This window comes from Tursiops truncatus, chromosome 9 (genome assembly GCF_011762595.2).
Source record: "Tursiops truncatus isolate mTurTru1 chromosome 9, mTurTru1.mat.Y, whole genome shotgun sequence".
NCBI lineage: Eukaryota > Metazoa > Chordata > Mammalia > Artiodactyla > Delphinidae > Tursiops > Tursiops truncatus.
The window spans coordinates 96,904,852-96,928,950 of NC_047042.1; the positions used below are offsets into that span (position 1 = coordinate 96,904,852).

The 24,099-nt window shown below is 38.1% G+C and overlaps 1 protein-coding gene across 1 annotated transcript in view; it reads left to right on the forward strand.

Moving 5' to 3' along the window:
- CNTNAP2 (contactin associated protein 2) overlaps positions 1 to 24,099 on the forward strand; it is a 982,287-nt gene that overhangs the window by 15,451 nt on the left and 942,737 nt on the right. Inside the window, exon 3 of the mRNA XM_073809473.1 lies at positions 6,010 to 6,159. Within this exon, the coding sequence (XP_073665574.1) occupies positions 6,010 to 6,159 (150 nt within the window). The remainder of the gene's footprint in view (positions 1 to 6,009; positions 6,160 to 24,099) is intronic.

The following is a 24,099-nucleotide window of genomic DNA, read 5'->3' on the forward strand; positions in this document are numbered from 1 at the left end:
GCCTTGTTTTTCTAAGTTTCAAGGGCCCATTAGCATAATGTTAGGACACTTTTTTTAGTTGTCTCATATGTATATATTCATGATCTCCACGTTGTTGAGTTATTATATTGCTGTTTTGTTTAGAAGGCTTATTTATAACTACACCAATATTTGTAATTGCAATGCAATAACCCCCAAAGAAAAAGTACTACGTTTAAGTCTCTGCTTTTTCTTTGTAAAATGGGACTTAACAGCCTTCTTTGTTTTTTGACCTAATGGTATAGATACAGATATGCTGTTTCCTAGCTGCTAGGCACTGTTCTAATGCTATGCAAACCCTAATTCATCTACTCCTTAAAACCAATCTACAAAGTGGATACTACTATTTGATTTTAGAGAGGAGAAGCCTGAGGCACAAAGAGGTTAAGTAAATTGTCCAGGTTGGCAAGGGCCAGAGCAAACACAGGCAACCTGGCTCCTGGGTCAGTCCTCTTAGCTGCCACACTATTTTCCTGCCCTTCTGCCATCTTGATGCTCATTATTGAGAAAAGGCAATAGATTGACACATACAGAGTTAGGTAGTGCCAGGCACATACCAGGCTCTTAGGAAATGTTAGCCGTATGAGATGTGGGTCTCTTTTTTAAGTATTAGTAACTAGCATCCTTATTTGGTCTGGTCCTGAGTCACTCTCCAGCCACCAAGACCCCACAGTGTCTGGGATTATGGGTCCCTGGTGAGTCTCTCTATTCCCTGGGACATTTATTGCTCCAGAATATTGAGTGAAGGGATACCATCTCTTTAATAGCAAATGAGACGTGATGCCTTAATCCTATTTGGTGATGTGTTCTTTGTTGTTTACAACTCACAAATTTCTAATAAAACTTGGGATGATGATACATTTTTTTTCTTAATACTGTATTGGTATTGTAAGTGTATATCGTATGATCAACTGCACGGTTCTAAGTGAATTTTATAGAATTCCAAAAGCTCTTAGATTTCATTAATGTTCTGTTTCATATGAATTAAAAATTACTAAAGAATATTGTTAATTTTTTAAAATGCCTTAAAGAGGCTATTCCATATAGTTTCTCTGAAGCAAAACTAATTCTGTACTACTTCCCAAGTGGCAGGTGGCCCAGGAAATGGTAAAGGCAAAACTCAGTAGTCCGTGTTTCACACAAAGTTGTTCAGGTCTCCCTTGCACTGAAGGGAAGGGACACAAGAGGAGGGAAATTATGCTGAAACTATGGCATCTTCTTTTTTCGCCCCATAAAATTTAATGGCTGTGTTCTGAGTGGGAAGAACTACTGTTTGAATGCAAAAGGCCTAGATTAGGATCTCAACTCTACAAACTGACAAATGATAGCATGTTAAAGATCATTGATTGATCCACTCATAGTAAAATGAAAGGAGTGAACACAGAGTTCTCTTTGCTGAGTTTCACAAAGTATGGAGATGATTTAAATGAATGCTCCTGGGCTTATTTTAATATGCCTTAGGGAAATAATGCTAGAATTTGCTTAATTTCCATTCAAATTACAATTTTAGGGGAAAAACATCAATGTAAGAAACTACTAAAAGACATGTAGTAGTGGGATCTTACATTACAACAAAAATCTGATGACGCAAGTGCTGAAAGTTGGCAGATGAAACCAGATTGGTGTCTCAGTTTATTTACAACCCTGATGCTATATGAGACAAGGGTACTCCAGAAACTCCCTCTAGATGTGGTGGCAGATGGAAGTGTGTGTGTGTGTGTGTGTGTGTGTGTGTGTGTGTGTGTGTGTGTGGTATAAGAGAACTCTGATCACAGATGCACAGAGTCTATATACCATGTTTCATTGTTGTTGGTTTTTCTTTGTTTGCTGTTTATAAGAACTCAGCCTCCAGAACTAGATATAGCTGAGTTCCCCTTCTCAGTTCTGACATTTACCACATACGGGATGCCTAAACGTTATTAGATTCAGTTCTCTCACCTATTTATTGGGGATAGTAATTCAAAAAAATCTTTTTCTGTGAAATATTGTTTGGAACTGTTAATGTTAATCGTCAAGAGGTATGCCTCAGCAATCTATGATAGGAATGGGCCCCGAATATATGAAGTTCATTCTTCAGTGGGGCAAGGATGACCTAATTTCTCAAAAGAAAATATGTCACTTCTTAAAATTTTTCTTTATCCACATGTTATTAAAAACTCTCTTGATGATTAGCATTAACAGTTCAAAGTAATAATTGGAATTAAAATGAATAGAAATCACACCTTAAGCTCAGATGCAGCAGTGGCTGCTATCAACAAGGCTGCTTTTATATGAGGTCCAATTTCTTTAGTAATTAAGTTTCTTGAAAAAATAAAGTAACCTTTTTACTTTAATCTGATGGAATAATAGACCTTTTTGTCATGAACAATTAAGCTGGTGATTTTCCCTTTAAAAATTAACTTTATGATGAAGAAATTTTCATTAGAATTTTTAGGAAGGCTTTCTGGTCTACCAGTTAGAACAGAAAGCCCTGTTACTGAAGACAGCTTATAAGTGACTTCCTCTGAATGTGTGACTATTTAGGATTAAACATTTGTAACATTACTGTCCTTGGGACCCATGCCCCAAAACTGCATTTCAAAGCAGGGTTCATCACATTGTAAAGGCAAAGATAATAACCAAAATCAAAACCATACACTTCTGTGGCTAATTAACACTAACCCCAGTTTTATAATTTAACAGAATATGTTATGGTGATGGTACAGTCTTCCATGAATCAGTTTTGTGGGAGAACCCACTACTGGAGAAGGAATTGTTTCAGTGAACACTACTACTTGTCTGACAGCTAACTGACTTGACTTTTAGAATAAGACTGTATGTTTACATAGTAACTTCAGTACAAAAAATATGTATTTGTATGTATTATACATTTCATAATTTGAAAATTATTTAGTATTAATTACTTTAGAGCTGTTTTCCTCCATTGAAATAAAATGTGCTCAATAAATGTTACTAAGTTAAAAATTGAAAATCCTGAAAAAAAATACCTGAGGGATGATTATTTGTAATGATATTTACTAGTACAGTGTTAGTTAATACTACATATATGTGACTATCTTCAAGCCCCAAGAAGCCTTACTTTTCTTCTTTAAAATGGTGTTTCTGTTTAATAATGTAAACCAATCACTAGATTATGCTTTTCCTGTAAAGGACAACATAGTAAATAGTGTAGGCTTTGTGGGCCATACAGTTTCTGTAGCAACTGTTTTTGACTCTGTAGACCAGACAATGTATAAACAAATGAGTTTGACTGTATTCCAGTAAATTTTATGTGGACACTGCATTTGAATTTTATATAATTTTCACATGTAATTTAATATTGCTATTATTTTATTTTTCAACCATTTAAAATGTGAGATTTATTTTTAGCTCTCAGGCTGCACGGAAACAGATGGCAGCAAGCAGTACTTAGCCTATAAGCTGTGATCAGAAGCTTGGAAGCCATCATTCGTGCTTCACTGATTTTCTCTCATTCCATTTTTGGATACCTTTTCATGCTAGGCTTCTCTTTTGTGAGGCTGAACTGTACCTTCAGTAACTCCTACCTGTGGATTCTAGATTAAGCCATCTGGAGTAGTCTAGAACAAAATAGTTTCCCTTTCCATAGGCCTTTATAAGGTGAAAGAAAGTCACTTTGACTCACTTAGATTTCTGTCTCTCTTAGTGTTCCTTAAACTCTTTCAAGATACGTTTGTTTGAAGGCTGTTCTCCTCTCTTTACTCCTTAATTTTCTAATTATTATTTGAAAAATGAACACAAACTAAACAAACTTTGTTATTTTCTGTCTAATGGATAACTAAATAGATTTTCTATTTCTTTTTTTTTTTTTTTTTTTCCCGGTACGCGGGCCTCTCACTGTTGTGGCCTCTCCCGTTGCGGAGCACAGGCTCCGGACGCGCAGGCCCAGCGGCCATGGCTCACGGGCCCAGCCGCTCCGCGGCATGTGGGATCTTCCCGGACCGGGGCACGAACCCGGGTCCCCTGCATCGGCAGGCGGACTCCCAACCACTGCACCACCAGGGAAGCCCGATTTTCTATTTCTGAAGACCTTTGTACTAGGCAAGACTGGAATGTGATTGTTAGGGAGTTGTTGATTTATTTTGTTGATGTTTATCTGTTTAAATATAACCTAATTCATTATAAAAATATCTTATTTGTAAATGATCAGATAATCCTGGTATCATTTCCCATACCTATTAGTGGTCAATTAGCACAAATAACCGCTGTAGGGAAGGAAAACTTTTCCTTTCTTCCCCTCTAGGTTCTTTGGCTAATCTAAGAATTAAATTGACATCAGACAGATTGCTAGGAGGAAAACAAATATAATTTATTATTATTATTATTATTATTTTTTGCGGTACGCGGGTCTCTCACTGTTGTGACTTCTCCCGTTGCGGAGCACAGGCTCCGGTCGCGCAGGCTCAGTGGCCATGGCTCACGGGCCCAGCCGCTCCGCGGCATGTGGGATCTTCCCGGACCGGGGCACGAACCCGTGTCCCCTGCATCGGCAGGCGGACTCCCAACCACTGCACCACCAGGGAAGCCCGATTTTCTATTTCTGAAGACCTTTGTACTAGGCAAGACTGGAATGTGATTGTTAGGGAGTTGTTGATTTATTTTGTTGATGTTTATCTGTTTAAATATAACCTAATTCATTATAAAAATATCTTATTTGTAAATGATCAGATAATCCTGGTATCATTTCCCATACCTATTAGTGGTCAATTAGCACAAATAACCGCTGTAGGGAAGGAAAACTTTTCCTTTCTTCCCCTCTAGGTTCTTTGGCTAATCTAAGAATTAAATTGACATCAGACAGATTGCTAGGAGGAAAACAAATATAATTTATTATTATTATTATTATTATTTTTTGCGGTACGCGGGTCTCTCACTGTTGTGACTTCTCCCGTTGCGGAGCACAGGCTCCGGTCGCGCAGGCTCAGTGGCCATGGCTCACGGGCCCAGCCGCTCCGCGGCATGTGGGATCTTCCCAGACTGGGGCACGAACCCGTGTCCCCTGCATCCGCAGGCAGACTCCCAACCACTGTGCCACCAGGGAAGCCCAAAACAAATATAATTTTGTACGTATGGGACCTCTCCAAAATATGAGACTCAAAGAAGTGACCAATGTAGGGCAGATTTTATACCTTTTAGCTGAAGAAAAAGATTAATTTTGTAAAGAATTAACAGGACAAAGAAGTTTTGGGGTAACTTTGGTAACCCAGAGTTTTGGGTTTGGGGTAGTAGATTAACGAATTAGTAACATGGTTTGTTTATACAGCCTTCTTGGCCCTAACTTCCCTCTCTCTAGTGATAAGGAAGCCTTGTACCCTCCTGGTACAGGGAGGGTACCTTTCACATGAGAGATTTGTTTCCTGCTTTCAGAGGGACATAGGAGGGTCAGAGTATCCTTACTGCACTTGCTGTTTCTTAAGTAACTTGAATTCAAAATAATCAGTATGCTGAAATAGCATATGTTGGGGTGGCATATTCTTCTCCCCTTCACGGCACATACTCACACATTTATTCTTTAGTCCTTTATTTCTATTAGCTATACTTGCCAGATGTGGCTGTTGAGAGGCAATGACAGTACAAAAAATAGTTCTTAAAAGCAGAGAGTGACATGAGATAAAATTACAAATCCTTTTTCTCATCTGAGAGTGAAGTCTAGTAAAGCTAACTGGAAAATAAGTTATTAAAATAGTTCATCATCATCTACCAAACAACTTAATTCACTCCATTTCCTCATGTACCCCGATGGCACGTTATGTCCCTACTTGATTGGGTTATATTATGGCGTATTTGGTCTGGCGGAGGATAGAACTACTTATAATATTAAAGAAGATGAGATATTAATTGTAGCCACACTGAATTTTCCTAGATGAAAATATATTAATTTTTACTTACAAAGCTCTGACTGTTGTTATTAAAAATTATTTTAAACTGAATCATCTTAAGAAAAGAAATGGCCTTTTCTCTTGTATCTAACAGGTTCTGGGTTGAATGACGGCCAGTGGCATGAAGTCCGTTTCCTAGCTAAGGAGAATTTTGTTATTCTCACTATCGACGGAGATGAAGCCTCAGCAGTCCGAACTAACAGTCCTCTTCAAGTTAAAACTGGCGAGAAGTACTTTTTTGGAGGTAAGACTACCATTTTTTTAATTGGTTAACTAATACATTGCTAAAAATGGAGTTTCAGTAAAGTTTGAAGTATTTATATTGATTCAGTGGACTCAGTAGATCTCAGAAAAAAAGCAAACAAACTCTGTAACCTCATTGAACTAAAAGGAGCATCAAATTTATTGTTTCTTCATGATAAAGTGTTAATATGATGTCACCATATTCTTCTAGTCCAATTCAAATATTCTAAGTATAAAGCGTGAGATTCTGAATCCATTCATTCTCATAATACTATTCTCAGGAATCATGTCCTTGGATTATACATTGGTCATCTCTTGCTGTGTAACTAATTACCCCAAACCTTAGTGGCTTAAAAAAACAAACATGTATTATCTCACAGTTTCTCTAGACCAGGAATTCAGAAATGACTTAGATGGGTGATTCTGACCACCTGGGTCTGTCATGGGGTTATACCCAAGCTGTTGGCCGTGGCTATGTTATTTGAAGGCTTTATTGTGCTAGAGAGTTTGCTTCCAAGACGGTGCACTCACTTGGTTGATCGTTTGTGCTGGCTGTTGGCTGGGGTGCCTCGGTTCTCCTCTATGCAGCTCTGATCCTTTGGGGCCTCTCTTCTTCAAGTGGTCTTTTCTATAGATGATGGGGTGGGGTGTGTGTGTGTGTGTGTGTGTGTGTGTGTGTGTGTGTGTGTAGAAAGAGAGAGAGAGAGAGGGAGGGAGGGAGGGAGGGAGAGAGAGAGAAAGAGAAAGAGAAAGAGAGAGAGAGGGAGAGAGAGAGAGGGAGGGAGAAAGAGATACAGGAGTAATAAGAAGAGGAACAAGGTTGAGAGAGAGAGAGAGATAAGTGGAGAGGTAGGGAGGGAGAAGGGGCGGGGAGGGAAAAGCCAGTAAGTGGGAGAGAAAATTTACAAGATAGAAGCCATAAAGGTTTTGTTCTTGTTGTTTGTTTTTAATAATCCAGTCTTCTGTTATATACAATTGGAAGTCACATCCCATCACTTCTGTTATATACAACTTATTAGAAGCAAGTCACTAAATCCAGCCCACACTTAAAGCAAGGGGATTACACAAGAAATCAGGGGTTATTGGGGCCTTCTGAGAGGCTGCCTAACACAGGTTGCCTTACATGAAGCCACCTTATCACAAATATCTTGATTCTTAAGTAATAAAAAGATTAGTGGAATGGAAGATTCTTTTAATGATAAATTCTTCTTCTGTATGTGAAAGAGTGTTGGAACACAGACCTGACATGTTTTCTAATTTGAGAAATGCATCCTGCCAGAAAATGTTTTTCTTCATTAATGAAACATAGGGATATCTTTTATTAAAATGCTAGGTGTGTTGCCTAGATCAATAATAATCTTTCATTAGATTATTCCCTTTCTTATTCTAATCACCCAATGTGAGATCTAAAAAAATACATTGTATCCTTAGAAAAGGCTTTGGTTTAAGCTTTAAAAAGTATGTGTACATATACTTGCCTCTGCAAATATGCCTATTAATATTCCTATATCTATTTATTTGTATATATAAATATATGTTTATATATCACTATTTGTATATATTTCTCTAATTATTAGAATAAGCCTACTTGACAACAGACATCTTGTATGTCTTGTTTCCTGCTTTATCCCCCAAGGTCCTAGAAAAATTCCTGAATATAGTAGATGACCAATAAATATTTGTAAATGAATTAATAAATTCTGAAAAATAATCAAGGCAAGCCTTTTATTCCTAAATTTCCAAAAGAAGAAATAGAAGCCCTAAGAGCTGTACTGACTTGCTGCTGAGTCTATAGCCAGCCCCTGAATTCAAAACCTCTGACTGCTGTATGAGGGTGCTTCTCCCCTCTGCATCATGATATGATGATGAGTGGCAGCTCAGAGACAGAAGTCCTGAACTAGACCTCTGTTTCTTTAATCCTCCATGGTCTTTGTTGGGAGTTAAAGCTACATGCTTTTTAAAAGTCTCTCAATAAATATTTGATGAGTGGATGAAGTCAGACAAGATGTCTTCAGAGTGAATAAACTGGGCTGATTGATGTGAGAAAAAGCAACCCAGTAGCTAAACTGGTCTTTCTCCCAAAACATATTTAACAAGATGGACTTTTGGCCAGCAGTTTTCATTGCTGTCAGAAAATGGATGACAGCACTCAGTGGGAAAGCTGTCGATAATCCCTCCTCATCCAAATGGCAGTGGGACATCTTCGGCCATGAACGAGCTTGCTGAGTGCTTAAGGCAAGTGTTGATCTATGTCCATCTAGATGGGTAGGCAAAAAGCTATAACCACAAATTCATGGCGTAGAGCTTATAAGATATGAGGGCTTTACAGTGTGCTGTTACTATTGCTTTACAGATCTGGGTTTTCAAACCCAGCGGTCAGGGTCATATTTCCTCCCTCCTGGGTCTTTAGTCTGCCATTGGGAAATGCTGTCAGAAAATGATCATGATGCTTCTTTGGTTATATCTTTATTGGCTGAATCCTCAGAGTATATGAGAATCACTAGGGGAACTTGTTACAATTCATATTCTCAGGCCCCACTCATAGAACTTTAGAATGCAGGATGTGAGAAATCGAAGAATTCTAAACTTCAAGTGATTCTGAAACAAATGATCTGAGGAACAGAATTATAGATCTGACTTAGCCACCTTGCATGCATATCTATTATATTCTTTTTAAAAAACAATGTTAGCCACTGACAAGTGAGATAAGTAAGAAACAGCTATTCTCATACAGCTCTGCCACCATGGAGCAGTGAACGGAAGCCCCAGACAGGGTCCGGGGCACATATAGCCATTTATTAAATGAACATTTATTAGCAAGCTGGAACAAGACTGTTAATACAGACGCCTTTGTCAGCTCAATGAAGTCTTAGCTCTCTGACTTGCCTTCCCTTGAAGAAACTTTTCTTCAGGCAGCTGTAGCAGTGTTTCAGAGGCAGGATTCAGCTGTACCCAGAGCCAGTGCCAGGCAACAGAAAGCCTCCTAAACTAATAGCTGGCACAGGTTCACTGATCCAGAATGCAGAACCGTCTCCACGGCTTCAGGTCACAGACCTCACTGGAGTCTTATACCATTTTCACACAGGTTGTGAGTGTTTCTAAAAGAAGTTTTGCCAAACTGCATAACCTTAATATATTTAATTTCACCACTGAGATCTCTTTCCTAACATTTATCTACCATTTATGCTAATTAAGAGACTGCTATTTTTACCAAAGAAAACCCAACTTGACATTCAGAAAGTTGATGAGAGGAATAGATAGCAGAACTCCTGGAGTAGTCGTGTCTGGAGTGGCTGCAGTGTTTCTGAGAGCATGCTCACGACTACCTCTGGCACGTGGCTGCCTGATTAGAATGATAGCCGCCTCTGGACTGTGACTTAAAACACACACACGCAACTTCATACAGTCTGTGCTGAAAATTTAAAGTAAGTTGTAGATGTTATAATGATGACATCTTAAGAAATATTAGTATAGTGGAAAGGAGAATTGACTTTTTTCTAAAATAAGAACTTTGAATCATACACACCGAATTTGGGATGGTGGCTTCTCTTAGTTGATAGGTCATTTTAATAATTTATCTTTCTTTATCTATTAAAAGGCAATAGGATCTGTTCTGTGAACATTACACAGCATCACCTGTTAACCCCAGGGTCTGACCCTAGGGTTTCATGCTAAATGCTGATTGCCTTTCCAATTCATCTGGGGTCTTTTCTTAAACTCCCTTTGAGACAGCCCCTTCCAAGGAAAATTTCAGATTTCAGGTCATGTGCTCATCTAAGGCCTCTCACCAACTGCTTGGCTACTCAAAGCATTTCTTCCTCCTTAGTCAGTAAAAATCAAATTGTTTCCCCGCTGGGTGAAAGCCTTACATAAAGGCGTTCTGTCCTTAACCATGTCCACAGTTTGCTTCTTTTGAAGTAAGTCCTGGCCACACAGCTGCTTTTGCCACCACAGGCACGGCTGTGCCCACCAGCGTGGAGCCTTCTCTCTCCACGCCTGCACCCTGCTCACGCCAGGAAAGCTCTTAGTTCTCCTCTGTAACACTCTGAATCAGACGTTTATGCTCTAAGAATTATCTTGCCTTGTTTTTTCTTGGGAATAAACAGAAAAAGAAGGATTCATTTGGGAATGTTTCCTCAAGAAAAGTTATTTTAGCTGCTTTACCTTATTTCTCTATCTCCCAACTTGAATTCCTTTTGATAACACTTCATTAATTTTAATAATCAGAAGAATTCTAAAGAAAATAATTCAATTTATTATTGACTTCTTACCTGGGAATTGGCTTTCTGATTTCTGATACAGGCCAGGGCCCATGATCATGAGAGAGTAGAAAGATTTTTCAACTTAAAAATTTCTTTAGTTTTGGTATTTTGATCATTTGTTTTAATTTAAAAGGAAAAGGAGCTGTGGGCTGAAGAGGAGGGGTAAGAAAGATCCAGTCTTGTTGGAAGGGGAGTTCTAAGGAACACATTGGGGGTGGCAGCTCTCAAGAAAGTGCCAGATTAGGTGGAGGTGACCAGAGAGATGGGGGGCATTGGGAACTGGCCAGAGTCTGATAGGAATGGAATTAATAAAGCTTAATAAAAGGGCACATCCCTTCCCAGTTACAAATCTAGGCTCACCAGTATATAGCTTTTTACTCCTCATTGAAATAGAGCATGAATTTTAAATAGTTATTAGATTGATATGTAAATATGTTACTGACCAGGGTTTTTGGACTCCTTAATCAATAGAAATTGATCAGAGACCAGACAAGAAATTCAGACTAAGCTTTACTGGGGCCCCTGCTGCAGCAGGGGGGGAGCGAGAACAAAAACGGGTTCCTTGCTCGCTCCCGAGGTGGGGCGAGCTGGTTCCTCATATGGGGTGAGGGGAGGGGTGTGTCCAGCGGTCGGGCTAGAGGCGTGGCTTAGGTGGTCTGCCCACCCCTTAGGTGGTGGTGAGTGCCGGGCAGGGGGGTGGGGGGCATGGGTGGTGTCCTGCTTTTGCTCCCGACCCCCTGCCTTTGCTCCTGGCTCTGCACAAGTGGCAGTTGGGTTTTATTTTGATCTTTTCTGTATTTTGTTGTTGATAATTTGCCCCAGTTGCACATGCACACAATTATTTTTAGTTCCTTATAGTGTCTATGTGTTTTGTTGCTTGAGAAGACCTTTGTCCAGGTGCAAGTACTGCAGCAAAGTGTCCCAGGTCCTAGCCTGTCTCAAATATATGTCTGTGTAAAGTAGTTCTCATTGAAGCAGTTAGAGACTTGTTACCAGTGCTGGTGCTCCCTGGCTGTTGAAGGGAAAATGCCGCCAGCTGTGAGTGCCTAAAGCTTTCCTTAGTGATCTAAAACACACCACAACTTGGTCATGAAAGGCCTCCCAGATAGTTGCTCAGGAATACCTGGGTTGACCCATCTGTCACCAGAATATGTGCAGGACCTTGCAGCACTCTGTTTATGGTCCAGTCTTCCTTCCTCTGAAGGGCCAACTGGCCTGTTGTTGCACCTACTGAAGATCTGTTGTTTGGAGATTTGTTTTCTAGCTCCTTTTCGTTGCTTTCCACAAGAAATGGAGTGATAAATGTTTTATCAAATGATATGGTACATTAGATGATGTCTTCTCAGTGGTCTGAAAAGTGAATCTTAAACAAGCTTCTTTGTATTAGGTTTCCAGGGCTGCTGCAACAAACTACAAACTGGGTGGCTTAACAGAAATTTCTTCCCTCACAGTTCTGGAGGCTAGAAGTCTGAAACCAAGGTTCAGCAGGGCCCAAGGTTCACTAGGGCCCTGATCCCTCTAAAGTCTCCAAAGAAGAGTATTTTCTGGATTCTCCTACCTTCTGATGGTTGCAAGCAATCCTTGGTTTTCCTTGGCCTGTGGCTACATTGCTCCAATTTCTGCCTCCATCTTCAAAATGAATTCTTCCCTCTGTTTCTCTGTGTCCAAATTTCCCTCTCCTTTTAAGGACACCAGTCATCAGATTAGGGATCCATTAAGTGATCAGATTATCACCTCATTTAACTTGATTACATCTGCAAGGACCCTATTTCCAAATAAGGCCACATTTACAGATTCTAGGGGTTAGGACTTCAACATATATTTTTGGAAGGTACAAGTTGGCCCATAATAAGATATAAGTGATTTGCTTCATAGCTCCCTTTAATTAAAGTTATCATACTTCTTAAGGGAGATTCATATTTCTGGATTAATATTACCCATTTTCAAAGATGAATTTTATAAGAGTTGAAAGTAAAACAAATTTTAGCCAATGTGGATAACTAAAAGGTAGAGACATTCAAACAAACAGCAACAACAAAAATTAAACTGCTATGCACACTGGATAAAAACAGCACTGCTGGCCAATTTCTGAACATTACTTTCTGACCTCTAAATAGGACTGAGTATAGAATTTTAAGGAAATCAATAAAAAATATTTTTGAGAAAATTCCATGACCACACTTGGTTATGGTGAGAAATCATCTCTGATAAATGTTAGAAAGCTTTGTGTAAACAAAACAATACAAAAGTGCAAATGATAAGTAAAGGAATCATTGTTTTGAAAATGTATCCCTAACTAACTAACAATTAGAGTGAGAAAAAAAAGCATACAGCTTAGACTTTGTATCAGTCAGGATTCATATATATATATATATATATGTATGTATATATATGTACACACACACACACACACACACACACACACACACACACACACACACACACACACACACACACACACACACACACACACACACACACACACACACACACACACACACACACACACACACACACACACACACACACACACAGGGTTATGGAGCCCAGAAGTCCCACAATCTGCTGCTGTCTGCAAGCTAGAGAACCAGGAAGACAGTGGTGCAATTCAGTTAGAGTCCAAAGGCCTGAGACCCAGAGGAGCCAGTGGTTTAACTCCTAGTCTCAAAGGCTCCTCTTATAAGTCCCAGAGTCCAAAGGCTGAAAATCTGGGAGCTCCAGTGTCCAAGGGCAGGGGAAGATAGACATCCCAGATCAAAAAGAGAGATGGAATTTGCCCTTCCTCTGCCTTTTTGTTCTGTTGGGCCCTCAACAGATTGGATGATGCCCACCCACTCTGATGAGAGCCATCTTCTTTACTTAGTCTACTGATTCCAGTGCCAGTCTCCTTTGGAGACACCCTCACAGACCCACCCAGAAATAATGTTTTACCAGTAATCTGAGCATCCTTTAGCCTGCTCAAGTTGACACATAAAATTAACTATCACAGACTTGGAGTTAGCAAACGCTAGGGGCAGGATCATACATAAAGACAAGGCAGGGAAGTCTATCCACATTGCTTAACTGACCTGGAAATTTTCAGAAACAGGAATTTTGAATTTGACCTTGATTTGTAGTGTGGTGGGACCTATCACTACCAAAGAAATGAAAATAGTAAAGGCTTTGGCTGTAGATAATAATAATGCTGGAAATAAAACAATCACACACATACAAAAGAGTGCCATGAAAAGAAGATGAAATCCTGGAATTGTTCTCTTTCTTCAGTAGAGTTTAAGTGGCATTTCTGAAATCACATGTGTTTAAGAATAAATTGTCATCCTAATGGCATGGTGTACTGGTCTTGGAATTTTGCATAATGTGCATCTACCGAGCAGTAGAACATAGGCTCAGAGTCATAAAGATATAATGAAGTGTTCCCAGAGAGTTGGTCATATTAAAACAACCAGAAAAGTTTAGGAGAACATACTTGACACCCATGGCTATGTGTCCAGTCCCTTACTGACAGTAAGATCATTCCTACATTTAACATATAAATGCTGGGTACGTGTGCTGTTTTGCACATTAAGTGTTCTCACAAGAAATGCCTTCAAAGAAAACAAATGTGATATTACTTTAGGAATTGAAATCCTTCAGCTCTGTTGTTAGATCAATGTTCAGTTTTCTCTTAACTGGTTGAAATAATAGTAAATCTTTTAATCTTTTTGTGGCCTATTCCTCTAAATGCTTGTTTATCTTTAGTACTTTCTTTTCAAACATGCATTTATCTTTCTATTACAGAACTGAGATCTGCATTTATTCATTTATATCCAAAGAGACTATGGAGCCCTTCATGTAACTCAGGGGTTATGCTTGGTGCTGGTGATACACCGTGACCAAACAGGAAACAGAATCTCTATCCTCATAGAATTTACAGTTTTTGCTCTTATCCCCCCATATGTCTCACCTTGATAAAGTTATCATTTTACATTGTTTGTATGATTCTCTTATTAATGTATACCTACTCTAAGCTCCATCTGGGGAAACATCTGTTTTGCTCTTAAGACCTTTCACCTGGTTGGATGAGGGCTACATTGTCAAGGCTTATCTCTTTTACTTAAAGTCAGTTGAATGTGGATGTTCACCACATCCACAAAACACCTTCACAGCAGCACCTAGATGAGTGCTGATTGAATAACTGTGTATTAGAGCCTATCCAAGTTGACACGTAAAACTCACCATCACAGAGTACTTTTATATGTCCTGGATTCTGGATTCGAAACATCAAATAAAAATATAATCAGATTGTCTGGTTTAATGTACAGATAAAGGAATACCGGAAACTGCTTTTACAGTTTTCTAATTACGATATCCAAGTCTTCTACAGGCATGTCCTTCTATTTTGTTTAATTTTATGTTTCTCATGTTACCTCTCTTATTCCCTCTCTCTCTTTTCTCTCTTTTCAAATATACATTTGAAATAGGTGGCTTTTACTAAGATAAACTTTACATATGCTAAAATCCACCTATTTCAAATGTATATTTCAAGTGTATAAATCAGTGAGTTTAGTGAATTTATACAGTAGTGTAGCCATCACCACAGTCCGGCTTTTAGATCATTTCCCCAGTCCCCCAAATTTCCCTTCTGACTCCTGCAGTCAATTCTCATTCCTGCCCTGTCCCAGGCAACCACTGGTCTGGTTTCTATTGTCCCTATAATGTTTTCTTTTTTCCCTAGACCCTTATTTTTTTTGTTTTGTTTTTTGACTCTTCTCTGGTTTACTGTCCTCCTTAGAGACTTTTCCCAAGTCTCACCTTCTCCAGGAGGATGACCAGGCCCTCTCCTTCCTGCTCTAGCACGTCCTGACCCCTGCCCCACCTTCAGCATCCCTGGTCCCTGTTGTCCCACTCTACTTTCTTCCCTCCCCTACCACAGCACTTAATCACTTTCTAACATTCTACATCCTTCATTATGTGCTATATTGACTGTTTATTATTGGAATCTCCACTAGAATGTAAGCACTAATACGACAAGGGTATTAGTTGTTTACATTTTCTGCTATATTAAGTGTTGGGGAAAAATGCCTGATGCCTAATAGTTCTATATTTAGTCATTGACTAAATTAATCAACAGTTCCTATGGTTAACGTTTAATGGTTACATGCAAAAGGGGCTAGAGGACTTCTCATCCCCACATAGATGGCCAGCTTCTGCCACACTCTTCTCCCCCTAGAGAACTTTAGGTAAGGGATACTGACTGTGCTGGCAGAGAACAGCCACTGGTATTCCATTATCATATTTGGCAGGAATAACTTTTCAGGGTCTTGACAATAACATGATTTTGTATTAGATCAGATGCACTTTTATCTAGGTGTACATACTATCTGTATGACTAATGAGGAGTAGGGCCAGGATTCAAATCATTTTATTTACTAAATGTTTACTAAAACCTGGCATTATTATTCATGCTAGAGCATTGAACAAGTCAGAAAAAAATATTTGCTGTCATTCCAGTTAAGATAACAAATTGGTGAAATGAGTATTTTTGGAGAAAATAAATCAGAGAAGGGGATAGGAAGATCTGGGGGAAGGGGGATGCTGAAGATAACCATTTAAAACAATTTGACAGATGAAGCCTCAATGAGAAGATGGCACTTGAACAAAGAGCTCAAGGATTGAGCAAAAAACTCAAGGATGTGAGCAAACACATCAAGAAGAGATATGGAGAAGAGCATCTCTGGTAGAGAGAAAAGGAAGTATAAATAGTACACAGGTATGAGCACATGGTGGCCTTGAGGACAGGAGGCCACACAGCTTCAGGAATGCGAGGCTTCAGGGGCTGAATTGTGAAGGGTCTTTTACTCTGAGTGAGGTGGGTGGTCATTTGAAGATTGAACCAGGTGAATGGCAAAATTTAATTTACACTTTAAAACGATCTCTAAGGGTGCTGTTTTGAGAAAAGACTATGGTCAGATGAGGGAGCAGTATAGTTAAAATAGTGGAGACTATCGTAATAGCCCAGATAAAGGAAGATAGACTAGTGGAGGAGTGGGAAATGGTCAATTCCGAATACATTTTTGGAAGTCAAGCCTACAGGACTTGCTGACAGGTGGGATATGGGCCCTAATACACAAAAAGGAGTCAAGATGACAGCAGTCAGCCTGACAAAAAGCCTTGAGCTTACCCTTTGCTCTACTCCACACTTTCTCCTTCTGCATGGACTCTGGGGTATAACAAGGGTCAAGATTCTACTGATTTAAAACCAGCTCTGGTAAACTAAACTTCCAATCAGTCACTGAATTGGGGACTGCAGTGCCACTCAGAAATAGGCAAGTGGAGAACTTCGACTCAAAGCTAAACAACTGCTATAAAATAAATGGTCTTTAAAAATATTAGTCTAGTGGATATACTTCCAACTTGAAAGCATGGACTGGTCATCATCTTTTCCTTTTGGTCTTTCTTCCACCCATGGCCCAACTATACTGAGGTTAGAAGGGATCAGGGGATAAATTATTGCCTTTTAAAAACTAAAATGAAAGTTCACCATCATCTACATTTATATAGCGTTGAACATCACTTATTAATATTGAAATACGTGGATTCCCATTTTACTTTTATGTAATATACCTCCCTTTAAAATACTATGGCAAGAGTCAAGTTTTTCTGACCAACCGACTAACAATTTATTAAATAGCAAAACAAGAAATGAGGAAATCACATCTTAGAAGCTTAGGGATTCCTGTAAGTTGTTAAAAATTATTTTGATTTGGATTGGCTAAATTTATATAATAATTGGAATTAAGTTTTCTTTTATTGTTTCCAAACGCACTCACTGATTTTTATTTATATATTTTTCCTTTGTGCTTTTACTATTTCACCCTGGGTCATTGTTATATGTGATTGTTTTTCTCTTATTCAGCTTCAGAGAGTTAGTCTTTCCTTAACTGTAGTGAATTCACCTAGAAATTTTCCCAATTATTAATTTCTTAAAAAGAATTTGGTTGTTTAAAACAACCACTTGCCATAAAAATATTTTTTTAAGCAAATTCTAAGCAAATTCTTTCCCCACTTTAAAAAACACATTTTTAAGCCATTTCTTTCCATTATGAGAACATTAACAAGAAGAGACACATTTCTTTTTCAATCCAATTCCCAAGGAACTTTTGGTTGTTTTACTTTGTTTTCCAACTACATGCATAAAAGAAAAGGGCACAGAGGAGGAAGGGAATTGCACAGTGAAATTGAATATATTAACCTCTTCAGAAACTCTTTCTCTGTTGGAGATAGGAAAGTATTCATTATATAGCCCCCAATTCCAAAGACCTTTTTATATCTCCTAGAAGTAAAATTTGATTAGAGCTATGATTTGAGCTAATTATCATTAGAATTATTGTGATATTCTACATGCCTTTGATTTTTTCTGGCTCTTATGACTGGCTTGCACTGGGAATATTCAGATTTAAGAGCAAATTGTAAGTAGTTTCTCAAAGGAAAAAATCATGAAATTATAAAAACTCTTTGACTTGCAGGAATTGTCTTAATTAACCCTGTGGCTATTTATCACTGTTATTTTGTGTTTTTTTCTCCTTATATTAATTTTGTTATTTTAAAATCACTAGATTAAAATAACATAATGTTCTGACTGTAGAAATATAGGTGACTATAAATATGTAGATTGAATATGGTTTTTTGTATGTATCTTTTAGAAAATATTTTCCATATCTAAAATGCTCTTAAGTTAAAAAAAATTGGCCAGATTTTAAAACTGTGATGACTTGTATATCTCATGTAAATATGTAATATGTGTGTCAGGTTATTATCTGGAGAACATAAACATTTCTACAGATTACCCTATCCAGTTGATTTTACAGTGCTTTACCAAAAAAAAAAAATTTATACTTTTGTTTTCATGAGTAATGTGTCAGTTCAGGTACTCCAAGAAACAGCTGTTAAGGCAGAATTAGACACTGAAAGATTTACTGGGCAAAGTGTCTCTGAAGGATAAAGCGGTAAAAGAGGAGGAGGAAGCCTGACACCTGAGGAAGGAGTGATGGAAGGAAGGAGGATTGTGTAGGAAGAGCCCCAGGTTGTAGCAAAGCACTGAGACAGTGTCAGCCGCAATCCTTATAAAAATAGCCTGTTAGAGTCCCATGATAGACGGAAATGGCCTGACTCGGGTGCTCTTGCCATGTTTAGTAATTAACTGGGACAGCCTCGGGGAGCATGGCCTCAGCAGGAGGACATCTGTGGACCCCAATTAGACCAACCAACTCTGCTCCTCAAACAGGAAGGGAGATACGACCAGCATCCCTCCTTGGCCACCACAAATTATTGAGTAATGATACAAATAAGTGAAAACAAAGGTAGTTTTAGGACATTCTCTCATAAAACCTCTTTATAAACCGGAAAATAAGTTTTGTTTTGTTTTCTAATAAAGTTGGTATTTCTGTTTACATTCCCAATTTTCTATGGCCAAACAAATAGAAGAAATGATTTTAAGGGACTTTTTTTTAATTGCTGAAAATTCATTCCCTCAAAAACACTGTAGTCTTGTAATCTATTTTCTTTAAGACGGTTCTATGTGCAAGTAACCAAACCGAAATATCTGTTCTTGATGTAGTGGGGTTTTTGTTAGTAAATTCATTTATTTATTTATTTATATTTGGCTGCATTGGGTCTTCGTTGCTGCGTGTGGGCTTTCCCTAGTTGCAGCGAGTGGGGGCTACTCTTCAGTGCGGTGCTCAGGCTTCTCATTGCAGTGGCTTCTCTTGTTGTGGAGCACGGGCTCTAGGAGTGTGGGCTTCAGTAGTTGTGGCATGCGGGCTCAGTAGTTGTGGCTCATGGGCTCTAGAGCGCAGGCTCAGTAGTAGTGGCGCACGGGCCTATTTGCTCTGCAGCATGTGGGATCTTCCCAGACCAGGGCTCAAACCAGTGTGCCCTGCATTGGCAGGCAGATTCTTAACCACTGCACCACCAGGGAAGTCCCTTGATGTAGTTTTAAGCTTGGTGACTCTGTTCTTTTATTTACTTACCTCTGTGTTCTGCTAATTCTCAATGGAGGTGAGCCACTCTGATCTCTCTCCAATAGAACTTGCTGATCCATCCTTTTCTTCTCCTTCCTCCTTTCAGCTTATGCCCCCTTTCAACCTTGTGGCCTTGAGAAAGAATAACCCTTTATGATAATATCCTAAATATTATTGCCATAAGACTGTTTCCCACTTTCTGGTAGATGGCTCTTTTTGTTGTTGTAATTATTTGTTCCTTTCATTTATTTATTTTATTTTATTTGTTTATTATCTATAGTAACAGAGTACATACAGAGTTCTGCTGATGATTATATATTTGCATCAGATATGAATTAAATCCTAATATAACAAGTCCTAATCAGTAAGATGCCTATTTCTCATAGTTTATTTTTCCCCATCCTTACTCTTACCTGAAGGTGGTAAAAGACATCTTGGGCTACAGCTTTCCTTCCTTCTAAGGCTGCCTCTTGGCAGCTGTGGCTCGTAATTACTGTCCCTTAGTTTAGTATACAGTTTGTGTATGTGTGTGGAGGGCTTGCTTGTTTTTTTGTTTTTTGTTTTTACTTTTTCAAGCTTGTAAATTGAGGATTCTCCATCATTTTAGATTGTCAGCAGAAGCAGAGAGCCTTCCATCTTCCATTTCAAAGTGGTTTTCCTTTTATCTCAGCCTGCTGACTGGCTAGTCCTAGACTGAGTTCATCGCTCTCTTAAAGACTGCTGAACATAGCAAGAAGGAGCCAGTGCACATCAGCATTTAATTGTTTCCTAACTTTGTTCCTAATATTAAAAGTCTCAGTTGGCACCTGCTTTGCCTTCCAACGAACAGCAGTTGACAATATGACCAGATATTTTGCTACAAATAATAAAGGCTCCAGCTTGCCAAGCCTGTAATATCCCAGGCTTCAGGGCCCAGTGCTTATAGCAGGCAATTCCATGAACTTAGGTTTTGTCACACATAACATCTTATTTTTAAATATAATACCAAATACAGTAGTTGTTTGGATTAGGTTGTGCTCTGAGTGACAGAGACTGCAATTAACAGGGTAGAGATTTATTTCTTTCTTCCATAAAAGAAGATAGATAGAAGGTAAACTCTGGAGTCATGGAGTCAGAAAGTCAAGCTTCTTCCATCTTTCAGCTTTACCATTCTCAACATTTACTATTTGCCTTGTGGTTCCAAGCTGTCAGTTTAAGCTCCAGACGTTAAATATATCCAAATTCCAAGCAGAAGCAAAGAGAAGAGAATGGGAGGGCCTGCCGCCTTCCTTCAAAACCACTCCCTCAAGTCTCATATTATGTATGAAACACTGCATTGGCTGGAACTTACATGGTCAAACAAGGGAGATTGGATAACTGAGTGCCCAGTTAAATATCTGTATGCAAGAGGGGGAAAATAAATATTGGAGGGTAATTAGCAGTGTCTGTAACAACTCCTCTTTTAATATTAAACAGTTGATATTATCTTTGAACTTACTATAGTCTGTATACCCAATTTTACTTAATAAACTGGCATCCAATATTATTATTCATTCCTTGGGCAAATTTTGAAAATCTGTGTATGGTTATTTAATCTAAAGATATTAAGTTTGGGAAATACATTTAAGTGGATTCATTTCTTTTCCAAGTTTTTAATTATCCATCATCCTAGCCTGAAGCTTTTTATAGCAAATAACTTAGAGAAGCAAAATTAGTTTTTTAAAAGCAATAGAATATTCTCTAATCATGTATTTCTATCTCTGCCATTCCCAATCATATTTCTATTCCCCATAAAAAAGCATAATTCAATAAATTTCTTGCCTTAAATTAAGAGAGAAGAGTTATTTGGCCATTCCTTAAAACACCAGAAGTTACTGAAATTAATGCTGGTTGTTATCTAAGAGCTTTTTTCTTTAGCTTAGAAAGTAAATGATTGTACATTTCTTAGTTTGCAGATGGTGGAAGTACAAGGGAAAAGGAGAAATATGATCCTGATTGTTTAGTCTGGAGAAATGGGAATTAAGAGGCCAGAAAAACTGTCTTTGGATGTAGGAAACTGCTTATAGCTTAAAAAGAAGTGAGGTGTATCAGGTGGACAACATGAGTTTAAGCTCCAGGAGAGCAGTTTTGCTCATCCCAGTATAGATAGACAGATCTCAGTACTATGTGGAAGGTGCTAATGTGGAAGGTGCTAATTAAACATTTGTTCTACTAATTAATAAGGCTAATTAACCACATCATTAAAAATTACTCTATTAGACATGTTTATATTACTTTATGCTAGCAGGCAACAGTGAGTGTTTTAAACTTTTTTTTTGCACTTCTTTTGCTATTAAAAAAGTATAAGATACACCATTCCATGCCTTATATTTTTACCTCTTACTGTGGCATTGAAGTATAATCTGTAGGAAGGCATGATTTTTTCCCCAACATCAACTTTAAAGGTTACAGGTGCACTCTAGAACACCTTAGTGTTTCCTTGATAAACATCTCCAGTTTTTCCTTGTAAGAATTTCACTAAATCTTTCTAAGACTTATTTTTATGTTTGAAGATTATATTGTCCCTTGGGAAGGTGCGTTTTCTAATGTATAATTTGTTTTTCAAAGAAAAAAATCTTTTAAGCTAAACAAAGACACATTTCAGCATTATCCTTATTTGAAATAGCACAAATACCAAGTAGAGAAAAATGCATCATTAAATTCTGCACATGGCAGTAGATAATATCATGAGAGGGAAAGCATCCTCCAAATTGTTAAAACACCATTTCAAAATGGTTTTGGAGAAATGAAATTAGAGTACTTAAACATAGCTAAACGTAGCTTACTCACAGTAGTAAGAAATGTTTATTTACTGTTTTTGAAGGTCATATAGTTTCTGTCAAAGCAGACTGTTGGACCTTGTGTGCTAAGTCTGCACGTTTGCCATCTCTCTTGCTATGCCTGCTTGTTCCCTGGTGAAGTGAAAGAATAAAATGTTTGGTGGGAGGAGAGTGCTAGAATGACGGAGGGTAGCAAATGTTTTCTCAACTTACACAGAACAGGATAACATAGCCCTTATTTGTTATTGCTGTCCAAATATTGATTTGTTTTTTTCAACCAGTCAGGTAACAGCTAAGATTCCCTGTATATTATAGTGGGAAAAAAATTATGCTAGTTACAGCTTCCAACTATATTAACTGTTGAAGTCACACAATGTATGATTTTTTGGGGTAAAATATACATAACATAAAATTTACCATTTTAACCATTTTTAAGTGAATATATAGTTCAGTGATATTAAGCGCACTCACCTTTTGTGACATAGCCATCACTACTATCCATCTTTAAAATGTTTTCATCTTCCCCAAACTGAAACTCTGTACCTATTGTACAACAAGTCCCCATTTCTTCCTCCCCCAGCCACTGGTATCCACTATTCCATTTCTGTCTCTATGAATTGGACTATTCTAGGTACTTCATATTAGCGGAATTATATGATTTTTGCCCTTTTGTGTCTGGCTTATTTCACTAAGCATAATGTCTTCAACGTTCATTCATGTTGTAGTATCAGAATTTTATTACTTTTTATGGCTGAGTCATATATTCCAGTGTATGTATTATATGTTAATCCGTTTTGCTTCTCCATCCATCAGTGGACATTTGGGTTGCTTCCACCTTTTGACTATTATGAATAATACATGTACAGATGGTATACTAGTATCAGCTTGAATTCATGCTTTCACTTCTTAGGGTATAATCCCAGAAGAGGAACTGCTAGATCCTTTGGTAGTTCTATTTTAATTCTTTGAGGAACTTCTACAATGATTTTCACCATGGCTGCACCATTTTACGACCCCACCCTTAGTGCACAAGGGTTCCAGTTTCACCACATCCTCACCAACACTTGTTCTTTTCTTTCTTTCTTTCTTTTTTTCTTTATAACAGCCATCTGAAAGGGTGTGAAGTGACTGGTTTTGTTTTATGGAGAGGTGAAATGTGTTGAGGTAAATGTTGCCTATCACCTCTTACACCTGGCTTTTACACTTAGCCTGCTTCCTGTTCTGCACTGATACCACTAGACTAGAAGTTCTTTGAGTGCAGGGAGGATATGTCTTGTTTACCACTGTTTTTCAACTTCTGATATAATAGGTGCTTGATATATGGTGCATGAATAAAAGAATGGAAGAAAAGATAAATGAATAAACAGATGAGTGCATCTTAGTATCTTAGTAGTAATACCTGTTAATTTTCCTTTTGTTGATCACACAAGCTATGAAAACCTCTAGAAACCCTGAAACCCCAAAGCTGACTTGAAGAATCTTATGTTTTTCTATTTAAAAAATAGAACTCAAAACAGTAATATTACTCACAACAGTAATATTCATTGGCTTTTTACTGTGTTATAGAGACTATTCTGGGCATTTGACTTATCTCATAAATGCTCGTGATAGCCTCATCAGGTGGCTTTATTATTATGCCCATTTAACAGAAGTAGAAATTAAGCCTCAAGTTATATGATTTGCCCAAGTACCCTCAGCTCTTAAGACTCAGAGTAGGATTTGAATCAAGGCTTGTCTGGCTCTAGACACTAAACTTCTAATCAACATAATGTGTTGTTCACTACAGTGCCTGAATTTAGTTGGCCTTTTCTTAATTAGTTTCCAGGTTAAATTGTAATCACTGCTTTAAATGCCCTACAGAACATCCTTACATTAAAACTTA